The sequence below is a fragment of the Pleurodeles waltl genome, chromosome 7 (assembly GCF_031143425.1).
Source record: "Pleurodeles waltl isolate 20211129_DDA chromosome 7, aPleWal1.hap1.20221129, whole genome shotgun sequence".
Taxonomy (NCBI): domain Eukaryota; kingdom Metazoa; phylum Chordata; class Amphibia; order Caudata; family Salamandridae; genus Pleurodeles; species Pleurodeles waltl.
The window spans coordinates 169,385,360-169,410,980 of record NC_090446.1 but is presented as its reverse complement, the minus strand read 5'-3'; the positions used below and the strand labels follow the sequence as shown (position 1 = coordinate 169,410,980).

The 25,621-nt window shown below is 45.8% G+C and overlaps 1 protein-coding gene and 1 pseudogene across 3 annotated transcripts in view; both read right to left on the bottom strand.

The window, feature by feature from the left end:
• ZMYND8 (zinc finger MYND-type containing 8) overlaps window positions 1-25,621 on the bottom strand; it is a 602,889-nt gene that overhangs the window by 362,519 nt on the left and 214,749 nt on the right. For all 3 annotated transcript variants that reach the window (XM_069243462.1, XM_069243464.1, XM_069243463.1), the window contains exon 9: window positions 10,247-10,324. In XM_069243462.1, coding sequence (XP_069099563.1) covers window positions 10,247-10,324 — 78 coding nt within the window. The remainder of the gene's footprint in view (window positions 1-10,246; window positions 10,325-25,621) is intronic.
• LOC138247497 (U5 spliceosomal RNA) lies at window positions 1,534-1,636 on the bottom strand (annotated as a pseudogene).

Sequence of the window (25,621 nt, the reverse complement as noted above, 5' to 3'; positions counted from 1 at the left end):
GCGTCCTGGTCTTGGTCACCCTGGCTCATGGTGGTGTGAGCTGGGGAGTGTGATGGCGTTTGTGCTGGTGAAACGTTAATCACGGGCGGAGGAGAGGGTGGTGGTGTAACCCTTTTCACCACTTTTGGTTGTGGTGCTTGTTCCGTCTGGAACTCCAACCTTCTCTTTCTCCTGATGGGGGGAAGGGTGCTAATCTTTCCTGTCCCCTGCTGAATGAAGATACGCTTTTGCGTATGGTCCAAATCAGTTGCTTGTAGCTCTTCCTCAAACCTATGCTTTTGCATTTGGGAGGTTAGCGAGTGCTCTTCTGTGTAAGAGCCCGAAGCTGGGTCGCTTGCAGTCTGTTTCGGCATCGAAACTTTGTCTGTGTGTTTTTTCGGCTCCGAGGTGACTTTTTTCCTTTTCGGGGCCGAAACCTCTCGGCGTCGATCTGTTTCGGTGCCGCTGTCTCGGCGTCGAGCCGTGTCCACACCGGCATCTCGGTGTCGAGGCTTGTCTCCAGCACTTTCTCGGTCCCGAGAAGGCTGCGTGCCGGTGTCTCGACCGGAGTCGGACGATCTCGGCACTGTTTGGGCCTTTTTCGGTGCCGACGGTCGGTCACCGAATTTATGGGTCGAGCCATGGCCTGGTGGCAGTGGCGTCCCCTGGGCCTTGTAAATGTTTCTTTGTGTGGTTTTCGACGTCTTACTCACGGTTTGTGTATCGTCGAATCCTTCGGAGTCTGAGTCTTGGATCGAGAAGGTACCTTCCTCTTCCTGTTCCTCGAACTCCCGTTGGGCTGTCGGTGCGGACGCCATTTGAAGTCTTCTGGCTCGACGGTCTCGGAGTGTTTTTCGGGACCGGAACGCACGACAGGCCTCGCAGGTGTCTTCGCTGTGCTCAGGTGACAGGCACAGGTTGCAGACCAAGTGTTGGTCTGTGTAGGGGTATTTATTGTGGCATTTGGGGCAGAAACGGAACGGGGTCCGTTCCATCGGCGTTCCTCAGCACGCGGTCGGGCCGACCAGGCCCCGACGGAGGATCGAAAAACTACCCCGAAGGGCACCGGAGCTCTTCGATCTTCGATGCGGTGTTGAATCTAAGTACGCCGATCCCGAACGCAACAATACCGACGAAAATCTTCCGAAATTAACTATTATTTTCCGTTCCGAAACTCGGAGCGACAGGAACACGTCCGAACCCGATGGCGGAAAAAAAACAATCGAAGATGGAGTCGACGCCCATGCGCAATGGAGACAAAAGGAGGAGTCACTCGGTCCCGTGACTCGAAAGACTTCTTCGAAGAAAAACAACTTGTAACACTCCGGCCCAACACCAGATGGCGAGCTATTGCAGAACATGCGTATCTACAGCGACAGATGCCATCGAACATATATATATATATATATATATATATATATATATATATATATATATAATTCTTACACACACCCACCCACCCCGACGGATAACACAAGAATATTGTCACACTTGAGGACCTAGCAAATCTATCTGTCTGCAATATAGTTATACTTTAATTTACTAATTAAGGGTAACCCTGCACTTGGCAGGGCTTTCATAAATTAAGTGAAACTCTTCAATGTTACTCTCCATGGAAATAGAAAGATTTGTTTGGTTTGAGGAGAAACCAGAGTATACGTTTCATGTCCGCCGTCTGTGGCACAAGGAAATACCTCTCTAAAGACTGTCAAGATGATTTAGTTTATTAAGTTCATCTTAGACAATCCTTTAAAATACAACCAATTTTAATAATTGCCGTAAAGCCCTACATTGATAAAACACTTGTTCCCACAAAAAAAAAAAACAGAGGGCTCAGAAGTGACACAAAATTATGGGTATGCAGATTTAGTCGTACGTCACACGACAGGAAAGGCTTCATCGATATGGTTTCTCTGCTCAAGTCCTAATGTTGGCTCCTTTAACTCTGCACATTTTGGATGGTGCCTCACACACGCTTTTGTGAGGACCGGTGGCACCCAAGAAGAATATTTTTATATCCCTACATCAAAACATGCTTGCTGATTCGATGCTTTTCTTTCCAAAACAATGAATGAGCCAGTGCGTTTTGTACTTAAAGCCTATAAGGCTACATCAGCTGCTGTAACAATACAAGTATTTGCAAAGAGGAACGAGTTAGAGCTATTGGCATTGTAAATTCCTAACTGTACTTTTCTTGCCACGAGTGATAGAGATGGGCGTGGTTAAAAGCCCAGAGATAGATTACAACAGGCCAGAGCGCTTAAGCCCTCAACCTAAAAGGCCCAAAGTTGGGTGCTAAATAGAAAAACTAATTTCCTTATTGTCTTGCATACAAAATGTGAGATAGTAACGACACAGAGATCCAAAGAGTGTAATTGGTGAACTGGAGCATAAGGGTAGATCCTAGACTGAAGAAATGCTGGGCGCCTTGTTGCAAGGATTTTTATTTAGGAATGGTGATAACACTAAGGGTTGTCATCAGTCCTGTAGAGGAATGCCACTGATGGGTTCTGTTCTGAAATAGAGCTGGAGAAACCGCAGAGCTGAAAACAGAATACTTCTGGTGGGTGTCCTTTTATCTTCTATACTTACAGCAACTGACAGGAATCTAAATAAAGGAGGCAGCTTTAAACACTGATGCTGCTCTAAGCTAACAGCAATTAAAACCCAGATTTTAATTCTGGTATTCAAAGTAACTGTTCCATGCGGCAGCCATAAACAACTATACATATTTTGTTCTCTTGCACACACATTCCACTAATTGCTGTAAAAGTCACTGCTTTATGTGCTTGTTTGCTCCTACTGCTCCTTTTTTCTCTCCCTGCCCTACTGTCACCAACCTGTCGCATAAGCTTTTAATTCCCCTCTTGCTCTCATCCCACTTTAACTCTTTCCTCTTCTGCATGTCTTATCATTTCCATAACTGTTCATTACTTACACTCCACTAAGCATCCCTTTCATCATAACTTCATTCGAAATGTTTTGCCCTAATTTGTCTCATAACTACACAGCATCTCACTTGACAATCATTCACTAACTTTTCTTGTTCTTTACCCAGCTCTCTCTCTTTATTCCAGCAACCTCTTTGCTGCTCCTGTTTTGTACCCATTTGACTGCTTGTTCTAATGTGGTATCTTGTAATGATATGAGTTTTGACCACTGACTCAATGTTGCACTTAGCCTAGCAGCACACCATCTCACATTAGTGACCACCAGCTTCATTTTGCCTATTGACTTTATTTTAGCATTAGCCACCACCACGTTAAAAGCTGCAAGTAGTTTTCCACGTTGTACACTGTGCTCATGTTTTTATTTTTCGTATTCTTTCCAACCAAGGGCTTAGGCTGATAAGAATGAACTAAGACGGCAGGGAACGGTCTTGTTTTGAATTGGCACCTTAGGATTGTGGCCAAGTCCCAACATGTTATTTTCAAAGCTGGCCTAATCAATAAATTTCTGCTGTGAGAGGGAGGTTTTAGAATTGTTCTCTCTTGTTTGTTCAAAGTATAGAGACCGAGACCAGATGGACCAGGGATTGAGAGTATTTTCAGATGTCAGGCATACCCAGGGCGCTGGGGTGTGTCATCCATCCTGAGAGGATAATTGATCTCTCTCTCCTCAATAGATTCTGGGATCTTGCGATCAGATGCTGAATAGGAGGGAGATGAAGCAGTTGTGCCCTTGCCTCATGGTGATGCATTTTTTTAAATTCATTATTTGCTTTGCATTATAATAAAGATACATATATTTGCTGTTTATAACGCAGTGGAGAATCATTTGTACATGTTTTCATTTAATTGCTGTGAACATTTATAAATGTGTGCTTTCGGCATGCTAATCTCCTTTTACGAACCTTGCGAAGTGAAATAATAAAGGTCATCTTCAGACTAAGAAGCGCATTCCAGAGATTTTGGTCAGTGCATGAGTGTTTCAGCTCGGTCATCAGTGAAGCAAAACATATCTTACGTTTGTTTAGGTGTTGAGGCATGGTTTTACTACTGCATTCTATTGTTTCTTGCCAGGCAGCCACACATTTGAACTATTTAGTTTTAAAAGAACAGATGGATCAACCAAGAGCAGGTTGCTAGTGGGTTGCAAGGAAGGAAAACAGAAGAATTTAGAAAAGTTCCTGTAAGAAGTTGGTGGTCTGTATTTACCATCCCAAATGAGGTATGGTGTGTATAGAGTCCAGTGGATCCCCAAAGGTGTAACAGAGGCAAAGGTAGATAATATTAATGCTCTCTTTTATGGTAGTGTGGTCGATCAGTTAGGCTTACGAGAGGGTAGTGCAAAGCACTTGTTGTACATGCACAGTCAAGAAATGAGACACACACTCAATGGCTAACTCCAGGCCAGTGTTTTTATAAAATATATTTTGTTACTTTCCTCTAGAAATAAAAGGATCTTTGTCGCCGGTAAGTACAGTTGTATGTTTCTGTCAAGCTTATATATGAAATGCACTTTGTTTGGGTTTTGCAGATAAAACAGTTTACATGTAATTAACACTTTTCAATTTCATAAGCAAACAGTGCAATTTCTCATAGGAACCCATGCTAGGGGAGGAAAAGTGTTAGCACAGTTTACAGGTAAGTACTCGACTTACGATCCCAGTCTTCGGGAATTAGCATGTCCACTGGTCAGGGTTTAGGTTGACCCCAAAAATGCACCTCCAGTAACACAGGGCCAGCCTGGTGCAGAGATCGAAGTTAGTGTCGGGTTTCCAATGGAATCCAATAAGTACTGTGGGCACGCCGAAGAAAACAGGTTTCTGGTAAATACATGCAACTTCAGGGCACAGACCTGGGGGGTTTAGATGAGCACTGGGGGGGGGGGGGGGGAGGCACAGGTCAGCACCACTTAAGCAGCACAGAGGTGGCCGAATGCAGGGTGCAAAAACAGCGCCTGGTACCCAATGCTTTTCAATGAGGGAACCCTGGGGGTCACGAAGATGCTGCAGGCTGGGTCCAGGGAGTCTGTTGCAAAAAAACAAAGGCTGGACCAGTAGGAGAGGTGCCCGATGGACGCTGCTGGGCCAACCGTCATATTCCCCAAAGTTCTGGTCCTGCATGTGCCGGGGTACCTTTGAGCTTTGGGAATCTTCATCGGATCTGGTCATGGTCAGGGGGTCCTTCAGATTTAGGCTGCAGGCGTCATCGTGTTGGCCAGGAGGGGTCAACCCACGGTGGTCAGAATTGCCTGAGGACCTCCTCTAGATCGGTGGGCCACCTGGGCACAGTCCGTGGGATTCGGGTGCAGAGTGGGCAGGGCTTGCGGATCCAGGGCGGTTCTGGAGTCCTTCTTGGATGTTTCTTGTGGAGAAGTCCATTGTAGTGTGGCATTCTTGGCCCTCTGCTGGGCAGGCAATCCTCTAGGAGTATGTAGAGGTTTCCGGTCCTGCAGGATGCGTCGCCTTTTATTGTAGCAGGAGTCTTGTAGCTGCAGGCAGGTGGGTGGGGCTGGAACCAGGTCAGTTGTCATCTGGAGTCTTCACTGCTGGGGTTGACTCTTCAGTGGTTCTTCTTCTTAAAGTCGCCAAGAATCTGAACATCAAGGTTGAGGAGTGCCCCTAAATACTAGAATTAGGGATGTTAAAAGGGTCAGAGGGCAGTAGTCAATGGCTACTGTCCCTGAGGGTGGCTACACCCTTTCTATACCCACTCCCTTTGCAGAGGGGGGCACATTCCTATCCCTATTGGTCACTCTCCTCCAAAACAAGATAGAGGATTCGGCAAGGAGGGGGTCACTTCAGCTCTGGACACCTTAGGGGTAGTCCTGGCTGCAGTTTTTACTCCCCCTTGTTTTTCCTAATTTTCCCACTGGACTTTCTGCCAAAACTGGGGTCGGGCGGGATAGGGCTTCTCCCTTTGGGGGCAGAAAGCACACTAGACACCAGGGAAGATTTAAAAAAAAAAAAAAATTAATTAAAAAAAGGGTGGGGTTAGGACTATACCTCCACCCCAAATAAACAGGGACAAAGTTGTTCTGCCCACCGGTGGGCAGATGGAACAATTACCCCTGATCCACTCCCGGAGAGAGGGAAAGAGAGGGGAGTGGGGGGGTGAGGGGGGGTTGCAGAAAGCCATCAGATGCCAGGGAATTAAAAAAAAAAAAAAGTGTGGTGCTGACTACCAACCAGCATGGGCATTGTTATGCTCCCACCCCCAACTGAAGGGGTTAACAGTCTACCCCCACACACTAAAAGATCTTATCTCAATGGCAAGCAAGAAGATATTTGATTATTTTGGGTTTTGATTTTACATTCGGGCCATGAGACCTTGGATATCTCTCAAAATCGTCCCACTTGTAATGGTGAGACTTTGGACCACTGCCGTGTAGAAAAATCTACAGACCTAGACACATCTGAAAACTAAACATCTGGGAGAGTACAGGGTGGTGTGCTTCACATGCACCCCGCACCATTTTCTAACCCATAAAGCCCAGCAAACCTCCAAATTTGCTTGAAATAACACATTTTCCCCACATTTCTGTGATGGAACCTTCCGGAATCTCCAGGAATCCACAAAATTCCTAACACCCAGCATTGTCGCATCAATACCGATAAAAATTCTGCCCCACTTGTCAGCCTTAAAGTTCTTTTTTCCAAACTGCCCTTTTGGACCCGCTTTGGTTCCCTCTCAATTTCGACATGTTTTTGGCTCCTCCCTGTCACAGGCACTTGGCCCACCTACACAAGTGAGATATAATTTTTATCGGGAGACTGAGGGGAACGTTGGTTGGGAGGAAATTTGCAACAGTGCGGTGATCCTGCACATTTTGTTTTAGCTAAATTTGAGGTTTGCTGAGGATTCTGAGTAAGAAAACACAGGAAGATCCATGCAAGTCACACCTCCCTGGACTTCCTCGGGTGTCTAGTTTTCAGAAATGTCTGCGTTTGGTAGGTTTCCTAGGTGGCTTCTGAGCCTAGGACCTAAAACGCAGCAAAAACAGGTGGTTTTGTAATTGATAATTTTGATGTGTCCATGTAGTGTTTTGGGGAATTTCCTGTTGTGGGCACTAGGCCTACCCAGCAGATGTGGGAGAATGCTGGGTAGAAGCAAGTTAGTGGCTCTCCTCAAATTCCAGAACTTTGTAGCACCGAAAAGTGAGGAAAAAGTGTTTTTTTTCCAAATTTTGAGGTTTGCTAAGGATTCTGGATAACAGAACCTGATGAGAGCGCCACAAGTTACCCGATCCTGGGTTCCCCTAGGTGTCTAGTTTTCAGAAATGTCCAGGTTTGCTAGGTTCCTTAGGTGCCGGATGAGCTAGAGGCCAAAATCTACAGCTACACACTTTGCAAAAAACATCAGTTTTCTTTGGGAAAATGTGATGTGCCCATGTTGTGTTTTGGGGCATTTCCTGTCGCAGGCACTAGGCCTACCCACACAATTGAGGTACCATTTTTATTGGGAGACTTGGAGGAATGCTGGGTTTTCCTAGGTGCCGGCTGAGCTAGAGACCAAAATCCACAGCTACGCACTTTCCGAAAAACAAGTCAGATTTCAATGTAAAAATGTGATGTGTTCATGTTGCGCTTCCTGTCGCGGGCACTATGCCTACCAACACAAGTGAGGTACCATTTTTAATCGGGAGACTTGGGGGAAACAAAGAAGAGAAGAGCAAGTGTTAGTGCCCCTTGTCTTTCTCTACATTTTTTCCTTCCAAATGTCTATTTGAGAAATACCCTGTAATTCACATGCTAGTATGGGGACCGCGAAATTCAGAGATGTGCAAACACCACTGCTCTCAACACCTTATCTTGTGCCCATTTTGGAAATACAAAGGTTTCCTTGATACCTATTTTTCACTCTTTATATTTCACAAAATGTATTGCTGTATACCCGGTAAACACTGAAAACCCATTGCAAGGTGCAACTCATATAATGGTTCTGGGTACCTAGGGTTCTGGATGAACCTACAAGCCCTATATATCCCCACAACCAGAAGAGTCCAGCAGACGTAACGGTATATTGCTTTAAAAAATCTGACAAGCTGGAAAAAGTTATTTAAAAAAACGTGGACAGAAATGGCTCTTTTCACCTCAATATTTTTTTTTATTTTAGCTGTTACTTTCTGTAGGAACACCTTGAAGGATCTACACAAATGACCCCTTGCTGAATTCAGAATTCTGTCTACTTTTCTGAAATGTCTAGGTGTCTTAAATCCAGCATTGGTTTCCCACCCATTTCTGTCACTAACTGGAAGGAGGCTGAAAGCACAGAAAATTTGTAAAAATGGGGTATGTCCCAGTAAAATGGCAAAATTGTGTTGAAAAATGTGTTTTTCTGATTGAAGTCTGCCTGTTCTTGAAATCTGGGTGGATGGTGATTTTTAGCATCGCAAACCACATGTATTTTTCCTATTTCTTTTTTTTAAATGAAATTTTAGCTGTATTTCGGCTAATTTCTTGGTCTCCTTCAGGGCAACCCACAAACTCTGGGTATCTCTAGAATTCCGAGGATGTTGGGAAAAAAGGATGCAAATTTGGCATGGGTCGCTTATGTGGACAAAAGGTAATGAGGAGTCTAAGCGCGAACTACGCCGAAATAGCCAAAAAAAAGGCTTGGCACAGGAGGAGAAAAAGAGCCTGGCAGCGAAGGTGTTAATATGGCCAGACTGTACTTGCAATGTCTAAAAATGGATTTAGACACTGTAGGGGCATATTGCTCATGCAGCTATGCCCTCACCTGTGGCATAGTGCACCCTGTCTTAGGGCTGTAAGGCATGCTAGAGTGGTGACGTACCTGTGCCACAGGTAGTGGTTGGTAGGCATGGCACCCAGAGAGGGATGCCATGTGGATATTACCTTTTTCTCCTTACCAGCACACACAAGCTGCAATAGCAGTGTGCATGTGTTTGGTGAGGGAGCCCTTAGGGTGGCATAATACATGCTGCAGCCTTTGGGGACCATCCCCGGCCACAGAGCCCTTTATACCATTGGTACCTTGTACAAGAGACTTAGCTGTGTGCCAAGGATGTGCCAGTTGTGAAAACAAAGGTACAGTTTTGTGAAAGAACACTGGTGCTGGGGCCTCGTTAGCAGGATTCCAGCACACACTCAGTCAAGTTAGCATCAACATCAGGCAAACTGTGTGTGTGGGGGGGCGGGGGGGGGGTAACCATGCCAAAAGGGGCCCATTCCACAGTTCCAAAACACTGTCTATTGCTATGTGAAGTGTAGAACTGTACTGTGCTTCAACAGAGTAAGAGTTGACCTTAGGAATGCTAACAGTAGTCCTTTGCTGGTCTTAAAAATAGTAAGTTGTTTTTATATAGCATTTCATAGAAGACTTGTATGGTTTCCAATACTATAAACAAATGTAATGCTACACAACTTACTAACCACAGAGGGATGACAAAAAGAGTACTTAGACAGATTTCAACTGCAGAGGTCACTGGTGAAGGAGGTTAACTAACTGAATATCTTGGGCAATGTCAGCAGGAGGGACAGGTAGGTCTACCGGTGAATAGGCTAGGTAAGGATTAAGTTGTGCAGGGCCTCAAGTCCCACCAGTCCTTTAGCAAGTTCTGATAATTTTCAATAGTCCTTCTCCAGTGGTGAATAAAACAAATGGTGGCTAAAAATACTTCTTCACCATGCTAGGCATCTTTTTATGTGAAAAGGGACACAGGGGTTCAAGATGCAGGGACTGAGAACCTTACATAATTTTCAAATACAAAATATCTAAGGCATCTGAGAAAGTCACAGTCGGTTTAACTTGTTTTCCATGTAAAACTCGCATAACCTTAGGAATATCAACTACAAATAAATGGCAAGAACGATTAATTATATGTATCCCGTATTAATACAGCTATGAAAAGTAAATTACAAAGCTGTTTTAAAAGTCTTCAACCTAGAAGTGCTCTAATGCCACATAGGAATTTATGTTTTTACCATTTCTGAACTTTATCTACGGGCAATTTGAAATAGCACATGATATTCTCACCATTAATTGGAAAACGGCTAGAATGTTATACAGCAATGCATTCAATTTATATGGAAAATCGTAACTGGCAAGCTACTTTCCTTAGAAATGGCAATGTACAAGAGAAAATATATAATACATTGGTAGATTAATCTCACACAACTTCTGTAAACAAATGTATTCTGATTAGTTTTCTCTTGATCATCATTTGTGTCAATAATGCTGTTGGAAAGTATGTATTACTAATATTAGGTGCAATACGGTGTTAATGAAAGGTTAACTACTTATGTGAAAATAAAATCGATAATTAAGTTCTGGTAATATGAAAAAAAATGCAAACTTACACAAGGTTCACAAAACCAACTCTCTCTTTTTTGGCAAGCAGACAAATAACATTCTGGACACACTTCAATTTCATTCATCTGGAAAAAAAAAGAAAAATCACCTCATTAATACATTGCATTAATATTCTATCACATGTGACCAGGTTTATAAAAATGTAGGAATGCATATTAACTTTACATGAATAAAATATGTCAGCAAGTATAAGACATGCTGCTTTAGTAGAAAGAACTTGACTTCAAGAAATTTTCTTTCTTTCTATGAAAGTGACCACCCTGAACTCTGTATCCACTACAGATCATATTTATGTATTTACGGGTTTTCAGAATATTTTTAGAACGAAAAGGGAGGAGAGGAGATGCTGAACTCCTCCCCTATTATGTTTCTGGAAATCCTCCCTTGGATTCACACTGCGTGTAGGCTTCAGCCCTCCTTTTGCTCCCCCATAACTATATTTTTGATGCAACTGCACCGTGGCTTTAGAAAACACTTTCTTAGCTACACTTTTCACCATGAGAAAAGTAATCAGATAATGCACCTTCTAGCCCACTACTACAAAACCCAACTTTCATGTTCTGGCTTTGTTGTTAAAATTACTCATGTACCATTGTTTTGCACTGTTAATGGTCGTGCTCTGAACAAAAATGCTATCACAAACGCAACACAAACTAAAATAAAAACGCAATTCAAACTCCTTCACTATAATTTTTAAGAGACAAACTGAATGTCTGAAATTGAAGGATCACTTTACTTTAGAATAATCTAATTTGGAAGAATCAATGAAGGCACAGATTTTATAATTTGCTGATGCTGGAGTACATTTCAAGGGTACAACGTATGCCCTTTAGTAAGGTTTGTTAAAAAAAAGAAAAGAATAGAAAATCCCCTCCCCCCCCCCCCCCCCAACCCCTCTTTCCAAAGATCATTTACCCACAAACAAACTTTCCTAAAGATTTTTGGTTGTGGCAGTGGAAATGTCCAAATGTTTAGAACGCAGCATAAGAAATACAAGTGGATTAAACAGTACACACTAGGAAAAATAACAAATATAGTGACTGTGGTAAGTCGACCATCACATCCAACAAACTAGTTTATATTTAACAGAACTAAAATATTAACTGCTTCTACTTCTCTGTAAAAAGCCATTCATTTAGTTTTTATGTAATAATACATTGGAACAGCTACAAAATCTTGAATATTGTGGGACCATTGTGCAATACTAAGCAGCACTCTCTTCATAGGTATACCGGGTCAAATACTAACAAGCAGGGGATGGTACTAAGTGCACCTTCTTATTGGGGCATATGCACTACCCCTTCCCTCCACTTTTGTGCTTTTTGCCACATGGATCCACACAATCACAAGACAAAAAATCTCAGGAACACATTTTTACAAGGCTAAAAAAAACGTAAAGATCGTTTCCTGCACAAGAAGCTCCTGAATGCTGCATGCACGTGGATTGTCCCATTTCACCACTTCAGATACTGGTACGAGTTAGCAGAGGGCCCAACAAAACACTGGTGAGCATGACGTTTCATGGTGGAAAGGACTTATTTTAAGTGCTAGCTTTACTTTGCAGTTTCTGTGTATCCATTGATATCCTTTCCATTAATCTATCCATCCAAATCACTAAATCATAACACTGCTGCACAAAAGAAGATGGTGCTCTTAAACAATATCTGTCAAGATGACTGATCTATCACAGATGAACAAAGACGCGTGTCCCTTAGAGTAGTGTTCAGAAATATTGACTAATGAAAATCTGTTAAAAATTCCATGTATCAGGACCTACCTCTTGGAGAATTAACTCTCATAACTTAAATAAAAGATTTCTATGTCAAATCGTAACCCAAAATAAAATTATCCGAGTCCCAGAAATCTGACTACGATGAAACAAAGTATGAAAGAACTGTACGCAAAACAGGAACTGAGATGCTTATTCTGGGGTTTGCAAAGGATTTTCTTTTTTGAATTCAAATACAAAAGCTTTTGTGGCATAAGGGACAAAGGTCCAAGTACAAATTATAGTGTGGTGCAGGCAGTAAGTTTTCTTGCTTACAGGTAAATATGCAAATCACACATATCAGGGTCATGACAGACAACATAGTCTACATTGAGCCAGCTTTGCTTCAGAGAGCACTGAAAAGAAATGCATCTCTTCCAAGTTCCATTACAATTTAGCAAATCCACCCACTACATCAATATAAGAAGACAAACTCCGATGACAAATACTCCATTGCTATATGAAACCCTTAAGGGCCCAGTAAAACCTGTTTTAATTCTTTCCACACAGTACTCCAAAAATGCAATAAAGGCACTGTCCTCCTTGCACTATCTGCAGCAAACAATCAGTAGCCTAAAGTGCATAGGATACCTACATCACACATGGACTGAACCGCTGAGATAGAGGAAAGCTTTCCATAATAAACACAAAGGCACATCACTAAATGCAATTGCAAAATCCTGATAAAGAATGAGAACACTAACACCCTTACACCTTACCAACATGTAAGTAGTAACACCCACTGTGAATGCCTCCGAAAAGTGGTGAACATCAACATCAGTTAGGCTTTCAAGTAAACCACTAGGGTCCCAGACTACAACAGTAAACAAGACCAAACGGAAAGACATCTGTTACAGTTTAGCGAAATAAAGGAATAAATAGAGTAAGTAAATGGTGAGAATATGGAAAGAAGAAATGTTACATAGGTGCACACTAAAATCTAATTTCAGCAGAGGATGGAAGTTGGTGACAGTCTAAACGTGCACATGGATTGTATGGAGAGAGAAGGGGAAAGATGGGATGCTTGTGTTGTATTCTTATGAAAATGAATTAGAGAAACTAGGAAAGAGAAGGAGATTAGAAGAGCTGGTGTAGAATGTCAGGGATGACTTTGGTGGCAGGACATGGTTTTAGGGATAACTGGGGACAATATGAGGAAGGTCGGAGAAGCTCACTGAAAGGTAGTTTGAGGAAATGTGAGTCTTGCTCAGGATGTGCCCACAAAAGTAGGGGTGATATGGAAAGCCTTGGTGAAAGAAAAGGATTATGTTAATTACCCTGTAAGCATCTGTGTAAAGAAATGGCCCCCTGTTGCAGTTACCCCCCACTTTTTGCCTGATACTGATGCTGACTTGACTGAGAAGTGTGCTGGGACCCTGCTAACCAGGCCCCAGCACCAGTGTTCCTTCACCTAAAATGTACCATTGTATCCACAATTGGCACACCCTGGCATTCAGATAAGTCCCTTGTAACTGGTACTTCTAGTACCAAGGGCCCTGATGCCAAGGAAGGTCTCTAAGGGCTGCAGCATGTCTTATGCCACCCTAGAGACCCCTCACTCAGCACAGACACACTGCTTACAAGCCTGTGTGTGCTAGTGAGAACAAAATGAGTAAGTCGACATGGCACTCCCCTCAGGGTGCCATGCCAGCCTCTCACTGCCTATGCAGTATAGGTAAGACACCCCTCTAGCAGGCCTTACAGCCCTAAGGCAGGGTGCACTATACCATAGGTGAGGGTACCAGTGCATGAGCACTGTGCCCCTACAGTGTCTAAACAAAACCTTAGACATTGTAAGTGCAGGGTAGCCATAAGAGTATATGGTCTGGGAGTCTGTCAAACACGAACTCCACAGCACCATAATGGCTACACTGAAAACTGGGAAGTTTGGTATCAAACTTCTCAGCACAATAAATGCACACTGATGCCAGTGTACATTTTATTGTAAAATACACCACAGAGGGCACCTTAGAGGTGCCCCCTGAAACTTAACCAACTATCTGTGTAGGCTGACTGGTTCCAGCAGCCTGCCACACTAGAGACATGTTGCTGGCCCCATGGGGAGAGTGCCTTTGTCACTCTGAGGCCAGTAACAAAGCCTGCACTGGGTGGAGATGCTAACACCTCCCCCAGGCAGGAGCTGTAACACCTGGCGGTGAGCCTCAAAGGCTCACCCCTTTGTCACAGCCCAGCAGGGCACTCCAGCTTAGTGGAGTTGCCCGCCCCCTCCGGCCACGGCCCCCACTTTTGGCGGCAAGGTTGGAGGGAACAAAGAAAGCAACAAGGAGGAGTCACTGGCCAGTCAGGACAGCCCCTAAGGTGTCCTGAGCTGAGGTGACTCTGACTTTTAGAAATCCTCCATCTTGCAGATGGAGGATTCCCCCAATAGGGTTAGGATTGTGACCCCCTCCCCTTGGGAGGAGGCACAAAGAGGGTGTACCCACCCTCAGGGCTAGTAGCCATTGGCTACTAACCCCCCAGACCTAAACACGCCCTTAAATTTAGTATTTAAGGGCTACCCTGAACCCTAGAAAATTAGATTCCTGCAACTACAAGAAGAAGGACTGCCTAGCTGAAAACCCCTGCAGCGGAAGACCAGAAGACGACAACTGCCTTGGCTCCAGAAACTCACCGGCCTGTCTCCTGCCTTCCCAAGATCCTGCTCCAGCGACGCCTTCCAAAGGGACCAGCGACCTCGACATCCTCTGAGGACTGCCCCTGCTTCGAAAAGACAAGAAACTCCCGAGGACAGCGGACCTGCTCCAAAGAAAAGCTGCAACTTTGTTTCCAGCAGCTTTAAAGAACCCTGCAAGCTCCCCGCAAAAGGCGTGAGACTTGCAACACTGCACCCGGCGACCCCGACTCGGTTGGTGGCGAACCAACACCTCAGGAGGGACCCCCGGACTACTCTAAGACTGTGAGTACAAAAACCTGTCCCCCCTGAGTCCCCACAGCGCCGCCTGCAGAGGGAATCCCGAGGCTTCCCCTGACCGCGACTCTTTGAAACCAAAGTCCCGACACCTGGGAGAGACCCTGCACCCGCAGCCCCCAGGACCTGAAGGACCGGACTTTCACTGGAGGAGTGACCCCCAGGAGTCCCTCTCCCTTGCCCAAGTGGAGGTTTCCCCGAGGAACCCCCCCCTTGCCTGCCTGCAGCGCTGAAGAGATCCCTAGATCTCCCATTGACTTCCATTACAAACCCGACGCTTGTTTCTACACTGCACCCGGCCGCCCCCGCGCTGCTGAGGGTGAAATTTCTGTGTGGGCTTGTGTCCCCCCCGGTGCCCTACAAAACCCCCCCTGGTCTGCCCTCCGAAGACGCGGGTACTTACCTGCAAGCAGACCGGAACCGGGGCACCCCCTTCTCTCCATTCTAGCCTATGTGTTTTGGGCACCACTTTGAACTCTGCACCTGACCGGCCCTGAGCTGCTGGTGTGGTGACTTTGGGGTTGCTCTGAACCCCCAACGGTGGGCTACCTTGGACCAAGAACTAAGCCCTGTAAGTGTCTTACTTACCTGGTTAACCTAACAAATACTTACCTCCCCTAGGAACTGTGAAAATTGCACTAAGTGTCTACTTTTAAAACAGCTATTTGTGAATAACTTGAAAAGTATACATGCAATTTTGATGATTTGAAGTTCCTAAAGTACTTACCTGCAATACCTTTCGAATGAGATATTACATGTAGAATTTGAACCTGTGGTTCTTAAAATAAACTAAGAAAAGATATTTTTCTATAACAAAACCTATTGGCTGGATTTGTCTCTGAGTGTGTGTACCTCATTTATTGTCTATGTGTATGTACAACAAATGCTTAACACTACTCCTTGGATAAGCCTACTGCTCGACCACACTACCACAAAATAGAGCATTAGTATTATCTATTTTTACCACTATTTTACCTCTAAGGGGAACCCTTGGACTCTGTGCATGCTATTCCTTACTTTGAAATAGCACATACAGAGCCAACTTCCTACATTGGTGGATCAGCGGTGGGGTACAAGACTTTGCATTTGCTGGACTACTCAGCCAATACCTGATCACACGACAAATTCCAAAATTGTCATTAGAAATTCCTTTTTGCAATTTGAAAAGTTTTCTAAATTCTTAAAAGACCTGCTAGGGCCTTGTGTTAGATCCTGTTTAGCATTTCTTTTAGAGTTTAAAAGTTTGTAAAAGTTTGAATTAGATTCTAGAACCAGTTTTAGATTCTTAAAAAGTATTCCAACTTTTAGAAGCAAAATGTCTAGCACAGATGTGACTGTGGTGGAACTCGACACCACACCTTACCTCCATCTTAAGATGAGGGAGCTAAGGTCACTCTGTAAAATAAAGAAAATAACAATGGGCCCCAAACCTACCAAAATACAGCTCCAGGAGCTTTTGGCAGAGTTTGAAAAGGCCAACCCCTCTGAGGGTGGCAACTCAGAGGAAGAGGATAGTGACTTGGAGGACAATTCCCCCCTACCAGTCCTATCTAGGGAGAACAGGGTCCCTCAAACCCTGACTCCAAAAATAATAGTCAGAGATGCTGGTTCCCTCACAGGAGAGACCAACACCTCTGAAATCACTGAGGATAACCCCAGTGAAGAGGACATCCAGTTAGCCAGGATGGCCAAAAGATTGGCTTTGGAAAAGCAGCTCCTAGCCATAGAAAGGGAAAGAAAAGAGATGGGCCTAGGTCCCATCAATGGTGGCAGCAACTTAAATAGGGTCAGAGATTCTCCTGACATCCTAAAAATCCCCAAAGGGATTGTAACAAAATATGAAGATGGTGATGACATCACCAAATGGTTCACAGCTTTTGAGAGGGCTTGTGTAACCAGAAAAGTGAACAGATCTCACTGGGGTGCTCTCCTTTGGGAAATGTTCACTGGAAAGTGTAGGGATAGACTCCTCACACTCTCTGGAAAAGATGCAGAATCTTATGACCTCATGAAGGGTACCCTGATTGAGGGCTTTGGATTCTCCACTGAGGAGTATAGAATTAGGTTCAGGGGGGCTCAAAAATCCTCGAGCCAGACCTGGGTTGATTTTGTAGACTACTCAGTAAAAACACTAGATGGTTGGTTAACTGGAAATGAAGTGTGTGACTATGTTGGGCTTTATAATTTGTTTATGAAAGAACACATTTTAAGTAACTGCTTCAACGAAAAGTTGCATCAGTATCTGGTAGACCTAGGTCCAATTTCTCCCCAAGAATTGGGAAAGAAGGCAGACCACTGGGTCAAGACTAGGGTAACCAAAACTTCCACTGGGGGTGACCAAAAGAAAGGGGTTACAAAAACTCCCCAGGAGAAAGTGGGTGACACTAGAAACAAAGAAAAAGAGTCCTCTGTAGGCCCCCAAAAACCAGAACAGGTGGGTGGGCCCCAAGGCACAACCCAAAACAAAGGTGGGTACCAGGGTAAGAACTGGGATGCCACTAAGGCATGGTGCCACAACTGTAAACAGTCTGGGCACCACACCAAGGACACTTCTTGTCCCAAAAACAAACCCCAGAACAAAATTCCAGGGGTAACCAGTGTAGCCATGGGAGATGACTCCTCAGATGAGGAGGTCTTCATAGCCTTCAACTGGAAACAGGGCCCAACAGGTGAGTTGGAGATTCCAGAGGGAAGTAGACACTTCCACCACCTACTGGTGAATGGAATCCCAACCACTGCCCTGAGAGACACTTGTGCCAGTCACACTATTGTGCATGACAGGCTGGTGCTCTCAAACCAGTACATCCCAGGTGAGACTGCCAGGGTAAGAGTTAGCCTAGACAGGGTCACTAAGAGGCCTGTGGCTTTAGTACCCATAGAAGTGGGTGGCACTCTTAGCTGGAGAAGGGTAGTAGTCAGTACAGACCTCCCCCTTGATTGTCTCCTTGGAAATGACTACCCAGAGGTTAGTCAGAGCCCAAGAGAGGAACTGGTCCAGTGCCAGTCCTCTCCCAAGGATTCTGGAAGTCCTGCCTCTGCAGTAAATGCAAGCAGGCCCCAGAAGAAGAAGAAAAGAAAACAGAGTAGGAAGGGTGGACAACCTTTAGCCAAGGTTACAGCAAGCCAAGGAGATTCTGCTCCAGTAGGGGAGAACTCCAAAAATGGCCCTGATAAAGTCCAACCTGACCCACAAGAAGTCCTGGCTAGTCAGGCAACTGTTAAACCTGAGTGGGTGGCTCCTCAGCTAACAGAAGAAAGAGTGGAAGAAGGGTGTTTACTACAAGATGTGGTAACCCCCCACTCTAATACAGCAGACAGGCAACCTGAACCCAAAGAGGCCTGTAACTTAGCCCCTTCCCTTTTAGGTGAAGAGCTAAAGGTGTGGTTCTGGGCACTGACAGCTGTCAGTGGCCTCTGCTGGGTGTTAGCCTTTATGGCTGCACTATCCTTAGCCTGGTGGTCTGACCCCATGCCAAATAGCAAGTTAGGCCCCCTGACCCTATTGGTCATGGTGGGGTTACTCCAGCTCTGGGTAACCTCTCTGGGTAAGCTAGGGGTAACCCTGGCCAAGATAAGGTTAGCAGAGGTGGATACCTCTAAGACCAAAATAGAAAGAATGGGTGGAGACATTGAAGAGGCAGACAAGAGGCAATTCAGACTAGGTCCTATCACTGTGGAAGTAGGTCAGTTCCCCAAAGGGAATGACCTGAACAGAAGGATGTAAGGCAGAGTAGGCCCTGCAACTAACCAGCCTATTTCTCCTACTCTTCCTCGCCTGACAGACTAGGAAGACTCTCCCAGCTTGGGCTGAGTCTCCTGGCCTGTGGGCTGGGGGGGGCTTGTGTAAAGAAATGGCCCCCTGTTGCAGTTACCCCCCACTTTTTGCCTGATACTGATGCTGACTTGACTGAGAAGTGTGCTGGGACCCTGCTAACCAGGCCCCAGCACCAGTGTTCCTTCACCTAAAATGTACCATTGTATCCACAATTGGCACACCCTGGCATTCAGATAAGTCCCTTGTAACTGGTACTTCTAGTACCAAGGGCCCTGATGCCAAGGAAGGTCTCTAAGGGCTGCAGCATGTCTTATGCCACCCTAGAGACCCCTCACTCAGCACAGACACACTGCTTACAAGCCTGTGTGTGCTAGTGAGAACAAAATGAGTAAGTCGACATGGCACTCCCCTCAGGGTGCCATGCCAGCCTCTCACTGCCTATGCAGTATAGGTAAGACACCCCTCTAGCAGGCCTTACAGCCCTAAGGCAGGGTGCACTATACCATAGGTGAGGGTACCAGTGCATGAGCACTGTGCCCCTACAGTGTCTAAACAAAACCTTAGACATTGTAAGTGCAGGGTAGCCATAAGAGTATATGGTCTGGGAGTCTGTCAAACACGAACTCCACAGCACCATAATGGCTACACTGAAAACTGGGAAGTTTGGTATCAAACTTCTCAGCACAATAAATGCACACTGATGCCAGTGTACATTTTATTGTAAAATACACCACAGAGGGCACCTTAGAGGTGCCCCCTGAAACTTAACCAACTATCTGTGTAGGCTGACTGGTTCCAGCAGCCTGCCACACTAGAGACATGTTGCTGGCCCCATGGGGAGAGTGCCTTTGTCACTCTGAGGCCAGTAACAAAGCCTGCACTGGGTGGAGATGCTAACACCTCCCCCAGGCAGGAGCTGTAACACCTGGCGGTGAGCCTCAAAGGCTCACCCCTTTGTCACAGCCCAGCAGGGCACTCCAGCTTAGTGGAGTTGCCCGCCCCCTCCGGCCACGGCCCCCACTTTTGGCGGCAAGGTTGGAGGGAACAAAGAAAGCAACAAGGAGGAGTCACTGGCCAGTCAGGACAGCCCCTAAGGTGTCCTGAGCTGAGGTGACTCTGACTTTTAGAAATCCTCCATCTTGCAGATGGAGGATTCCCCCAATAGGGTTAGGATTGTGACCCCCTCCCCTTGGGAGGAGGCACAAAGAGGGTGTACCCACCCTCAGGGCTAGTAGCCATTGGCTACTAACCCCCCAGACCTAAACACGCCCTTAAATTTAGTATTTAAGGGCTACCCTGAACCCTAGAAAATTAGATTCCTGCAACTACAAGAAGAAGGACTGCCTAGCTGAAAACCCCTGCAGCGGAAGACCAGAAGACGACAACTGCCTTGGCTCCAGAAACTCACCGGCCTGTCTCCTGCCTTCCCAAGATCCTGCTCCAGCGACGCCTTCCAAAGGGACCAGCGACCTCGACATCCTCTGAGGACTGCCCCTGCTTCGAAAAGACAAGAAACTCCCGAGGACAGCGGACCTGCTCCAAAGAAAAGCTGCAACTTTGTTTCCAGCAGCTTTAAAGAACCCTGCAAGCTCCCCGCAAAAGGCGTGAGACTTGCAACACTGCACCCGGCGACCCCGACTCGGTTGGTGGCGAACCAACACCTCAGGAGGGACCCCCGGACTACTCTAAGACTGTGAGTACAAAAACCTGTCCCCCCTGAGTCCCCACAGCGCCGCCTGCAGAGGGAATCCCGAGGCTTCCCCTGACCGCGACTCTTTGAAACCAAAGTCCCGACACCTGGGAGAGACCCTGCACCCGCAGCCCCCAGGACCTGAAGGACCGGACTTTCACTGGAGGAGTGACCCCCAGGAGTCCCTCTCCCTTGCCCAAGTGGAGGTTTCCCCGAGGAACCCCCCCCTTGCCTGCCTGCAGCGCTGAAGAGATCCCTAGATCTCCCATTGACTTCCATTACAAACCCGACGCTTGTTTCTACACTGCACCCGGCCGCCCCCGCGCTGCTGAGGGTGAAATTTCTGTGTGGGCTTGTGTCCCCCCCGGTGCCCTACAAAACCCCCCCTGGTCTGCCCTCCGAAGACGCGGGTACTTACCTGCAAGCAGACCGGAACCGGGGCACCCCCTTCTCTCCATTCTAGCCTATGTGTTTTGGGCACCACTTTGAACTCTGCACCTGACCGGCCCTGAGCTGCTGGTGTGGTGACTTTGGGGTTGCTCTGAACCCCCAACGGTGGGCTACCTTGGACCAAGAACTAAGCCCTGTAAGTGTCTTACTTACCTGGTTAACCTAACAAATACTTACCTCCCCTAGGAACTGTGAAAATTGCACTAAGTGTCTACTTTTAAAACAGCTATTTGTGAATAACTTGAAAAGTATACATGCAATTTTGATGATTTGAAGTTCCTAAAGTACTTACCTGCAATACCTTTCGAATGAGATATTACATGTAGAATTTGAACCTGTGGTTCTTAAAATAAACTAAGAAAAGATATTTTTCTATAACAAAACCTATTGGCTGGATTTGTCTCTGAGTGTGTGTACCTCATTTATTGTCTATGTGTATGTACAACAAATGCTTAACACTACTCCTTGGATAAGCCTACTGCTCGACCACACTACCACAAAATAGAGCATTAGTATTATCTATTTTTACCACTATTTTACCTCTAAGGGGAACCCTTGGACTCTGTGCATGCTATTCCTTACTTTGAAATAGCACATACAGAGCCAACTTCCTACAATCTGTTTAAGGCATTGTGCGCTGTAGATTCACATGCTCTGTATACTTCTGCCATTTAGTGTTGGGTCCTGATGTGTGCAAGATGTTTTTCCTCGAAGAAGTCACTTGAGTCACAAGGCAAAAGTTCCTCCACCTATCATTGATAGTGCGCATGGGCATCAACCCCATTGTGAGATTGTTTTCCCGCAGTTGGGTGATAATGGAGTGTGAGTGTTAGTAAAGAGATGTTCATGCATTTGAGATTATTAGAAAAGTACTAAACAGCCAAAGGTGTCCAGGGAGGAGGTCGGGCGCATGTGAATCTACAGCACGCCACAAACAGTTGACTACAGGGTAACTAACACAGTCCGTTTGATGGCATGTGTGGCTGTAGATACACATGCTCTGCATAAATTATAAAGCAGTGCCCTCCATAAAGCGATGGCTTACCTGTGGGTGTTGTTTTGTTTGAAAAAGTGTACGTCGCACTGCCTGTCCTACATTTGCCTGTTGCCATGTTACTACATCTACACAATAATGCTTATTGAAGGTGTGTGGAGTTGACTATGCAGCTCCTTTACAGATTTCAGCTATTGGTATATTACCAAAGAAAGCCATAGATACTTCTATTTATGAGTATCGTGCGCTCTAGGAGGTGTGGGCAAAGTTCTTTTTATCTTTGGCGTAACATGTTTGAATGCATTTAGCTATCCATCTTGAAATGCATGATTTAGATATAGGTTTCCCTGTGTGAGGGGGTGAAAAAGCGACTAAGTTGTTCTATCAATATAGTACATTAAAGCTCTTTTTACATCTAATGTATGAAGCACTCTTTCTGCAACTGAGTCAGTTTACGGAAAGAAAATTGCTAATTCAACTGACTGGTTTAGATGAAAAGAGGAGACTACCTTTGGTAGGAATTTTGGGTTAGTTCTAAGGACTACCCTGTATAAGTAACAGGAAAAAAGGTTCTTCCAAAGTTAATTCCTGGAGCTCACTGACAAGTCTGAGTGAATTGATGGCTACTAAAAAAGCAATCTTCTAAGATAGAAACTGGAGAGGCCAGTTATGCAACAGTTGTAATTATGGACCCCCTAAGACTGGTAAGTACTATGTTGAGATCTGAAGAAGCTGCTGGGGGACACCTGGGAAGAATTACTCTTTTAGGTCCTTCCATGAACGCTTTAATGACTGCTACTCTGAAAAGTGATAAATACGGTCTGTTCTGAAAGTTGGTGGCAACTGCAGCCAATTGCAGGCGTATTGAAGTGAATGTTATACCAGAGATCTGCAAATGAAGCAAAAAGCAAACAATGTTTTGAACAGTTGCATGATGTGGGTCAATATGTTTACTATGGCAGTAGAAAACTGCTATTTTCCACTTAGCAGCGTAGCACGCTCTGGTTGTGGGTTTACTAGCTTCTTTGAGAATGGTCATAAATTCTGGAAGATTAAGGTAACCAACCTTTAAGACCTCAGAAGCCAAATCGCACGGTTGTGTTCCTCTGATGTGGGTTCTTGACTTCTCCATGGTTCTAAGTGAGTAGATCCTGGGTGAGGTGAAGCTTCTTATGAGGCACTACAGAAGGTTTAAGGAGTGTGGTGAACCATGTTGTTGAGCTAAAGTCGGAGCTATTAGAATATGGGTGAGAGATGTCTGCCTTAGTTTCCGAAACACAAGCGGAAGAGGTAGAAAAGCACAGGCAAATATCCATGACCAGTTCAGGCTTCAATGGAGAAGGGGGTGCCCCGGTTCCAGTCTGCCAGCAGGTAAGTACCTGCGTCTTCGGAGGGCAGACCAGGGGGGTTTTGTAGGGCACCGGGGGGGGGGACAAGTCCACACAGAAAGTACACCCTCAGCAGCGCGGGGGCGGCCGGGTGCAGTGTGCAAACAAGCGTCAGGTTTGTAATAGGAATCAATGGGAGACCAAGGGGTCTCTTCAGCAATGCAGGCAGGCAAGGGGGGGGCTCCTCGGGGTAGCCACCACCTGAGCAAGGGAGAGGGCCTCCTGGGGGTCACTCCTGCACTGGAGTTCCGATCCTTCAGGTCCTGGGGGCTGGGGGTGCAGAGTCTTTTCCAGGTGTCGGGATTTGAGAGTCAGGCAGTCGCGGTCAGGGGGAGCCTCGGGATTCCCTCTGCAGGCGTCGCTGTGGGGGCTCAGGGGGGACAATTTTGGTTACTCACAGTCTCGGAGTCGCCGGGGAGTCCTCCCTGAAGTGTTGTTTCTCCACCAGTCGAGTCGGGGTCGCCGGGTGCAGGGTTACAAGTCTCACGCTTCTGGCAGTGTCCAGGGGGCAGGAATCTCCACTAGCTGGAGTGCCCTGGGGCATTGTAACACAAAGCCTGAGCCTTTGAGGCTCACTGCTAGGTGTTACAGTTCCTGCAGGGGGGAGGTGTGAAGCACCTCCGCCCAGAGCAGGCTTTGTTTCTGTCCTCAGAGAGCACAAAGGCTCTCACCACATGGGGCCAGAAACTCGTCTCTCAGCAGCCGGCAGGCACAGACCAGTCAGTCCTGCACTGAACAATTGGGTAAAATACAGGACACATCTCTAAGATGCCCTCTGTGTGCATTTTTTTATAAATCCAACGCTGGCATCAGTGTGGGTTTATTATTCTGAGAAGTTTGATACCAAACGTCCCAGCATTCAGTGTAGCCATTATGGAGCTGTGGAGTTCGTTTTTGACAGACTCCCAGGCCATATATTCTTATGGCTACCCTGCACTTACAATGTCTAAGGTTTTGCTTAGACACTTTAGGGGCATAGTGCTCATGCACCTATGCCCTCACCTGTGGTATAGTGCACCCTGCCTTAGGGCTGTAAGGCCTGCTAGAGGGGTGACTTACCTATGCCACAGGCAGTGTGAGGTTGGCATGGCACCCTGAGGGGAGTGCCATGTCGACTTAGTCATTTTCTCCCCATCAGCACACACAAGCTGGCAAGCAGTGTGTCTGTGCTGTGTGAGGGGTCCCTAGGATGGCATAAGACATGCTGCAGCCCTTAGAGACCTTCCCTGGCATCAGGGCCCTTGGTACCAGGGGTACCAGTTACAAGGGACTTACCTGGGTGCCAGGGTTGTGCCAATTGTGGAGACAATGGTACATTTTAGGTGAAAGAACACTGGTGCTGGGGCCTGGTTAGCAGGGTCCCAGCACACTTCTCAGTCAAGTCAGCATCAGTATCAGGCAAAAAGTGGGGGTAACTGCAAGAGGGAGCCATTTCTTTACACCAGAGCACAGAAAAACACATCCAAACTTGATGGCGGAGAAAAAACAATCTAACAATGGAGTCGATCCCCTGCACAATATCACGAGGAGGAGGAGTCACTTTGTTTTGGGACTCAAGACACTTCTTCAAAGAAAAACAACTTGCACACATCCAGACCCAACGCTAAATGGCAGAAGTATGTAAAGCATGTGTATCTACAGACACTCATGCCATCGAACAGGAAGAGAACCAGGAGCAAACTCTTTAGAGAACGGAAAAACTGGTGAAGTGTTGACACACTGGACGAGTGTGACGAGGCAGTGACAGAAATACAAATGACAACCTAAGTCAAACCAATATAAAAACACTTGCAGGGCATGGAATGCACAGCAAAGGAGAATTGGGAGTGGTCAGATCATCTTGGGTGAAAGGAAGAGCCAGTGATTGGGCCTATTAACGCAAGATCATTGCACATGGCCCACGAAGGCAGAGTGAAAAAATGGAAGGTGTAGAACTGCCAGGCCAGCAAGATGATTCAGCAAGTCAATGGTCACTGCTGATGGCTGCAGTGACCAACAGGTTATAATTTCAAATGCAGACAAAGTAGACTCTGCCTGTAATTATTTAAAACTCAGTTACTGTAGTATACTTTCACTGGGTAACAGTAACACTGTTTACAAAACAAACATGCCTTTGCTGCACACTAATCTATTAAGAAAACAGGTTGCATTATTAATCATGTCATGAACTGAAACAAGATAAGTGTGCCGAAGTACCCAGAGAATATTGATGATTGGGCTCAATATCCACCCAGCAGAAAATGAGGAGTTTGGCTAAGAGTGTGGCCATGACTCCAAGAGTGAAGGGCAGCATAGTTTACAGACATGATACTGGCATGAAATTTAGGAAAAGCCCAAAGTGAGACGCATCAGTCAATGGTATGCTGGT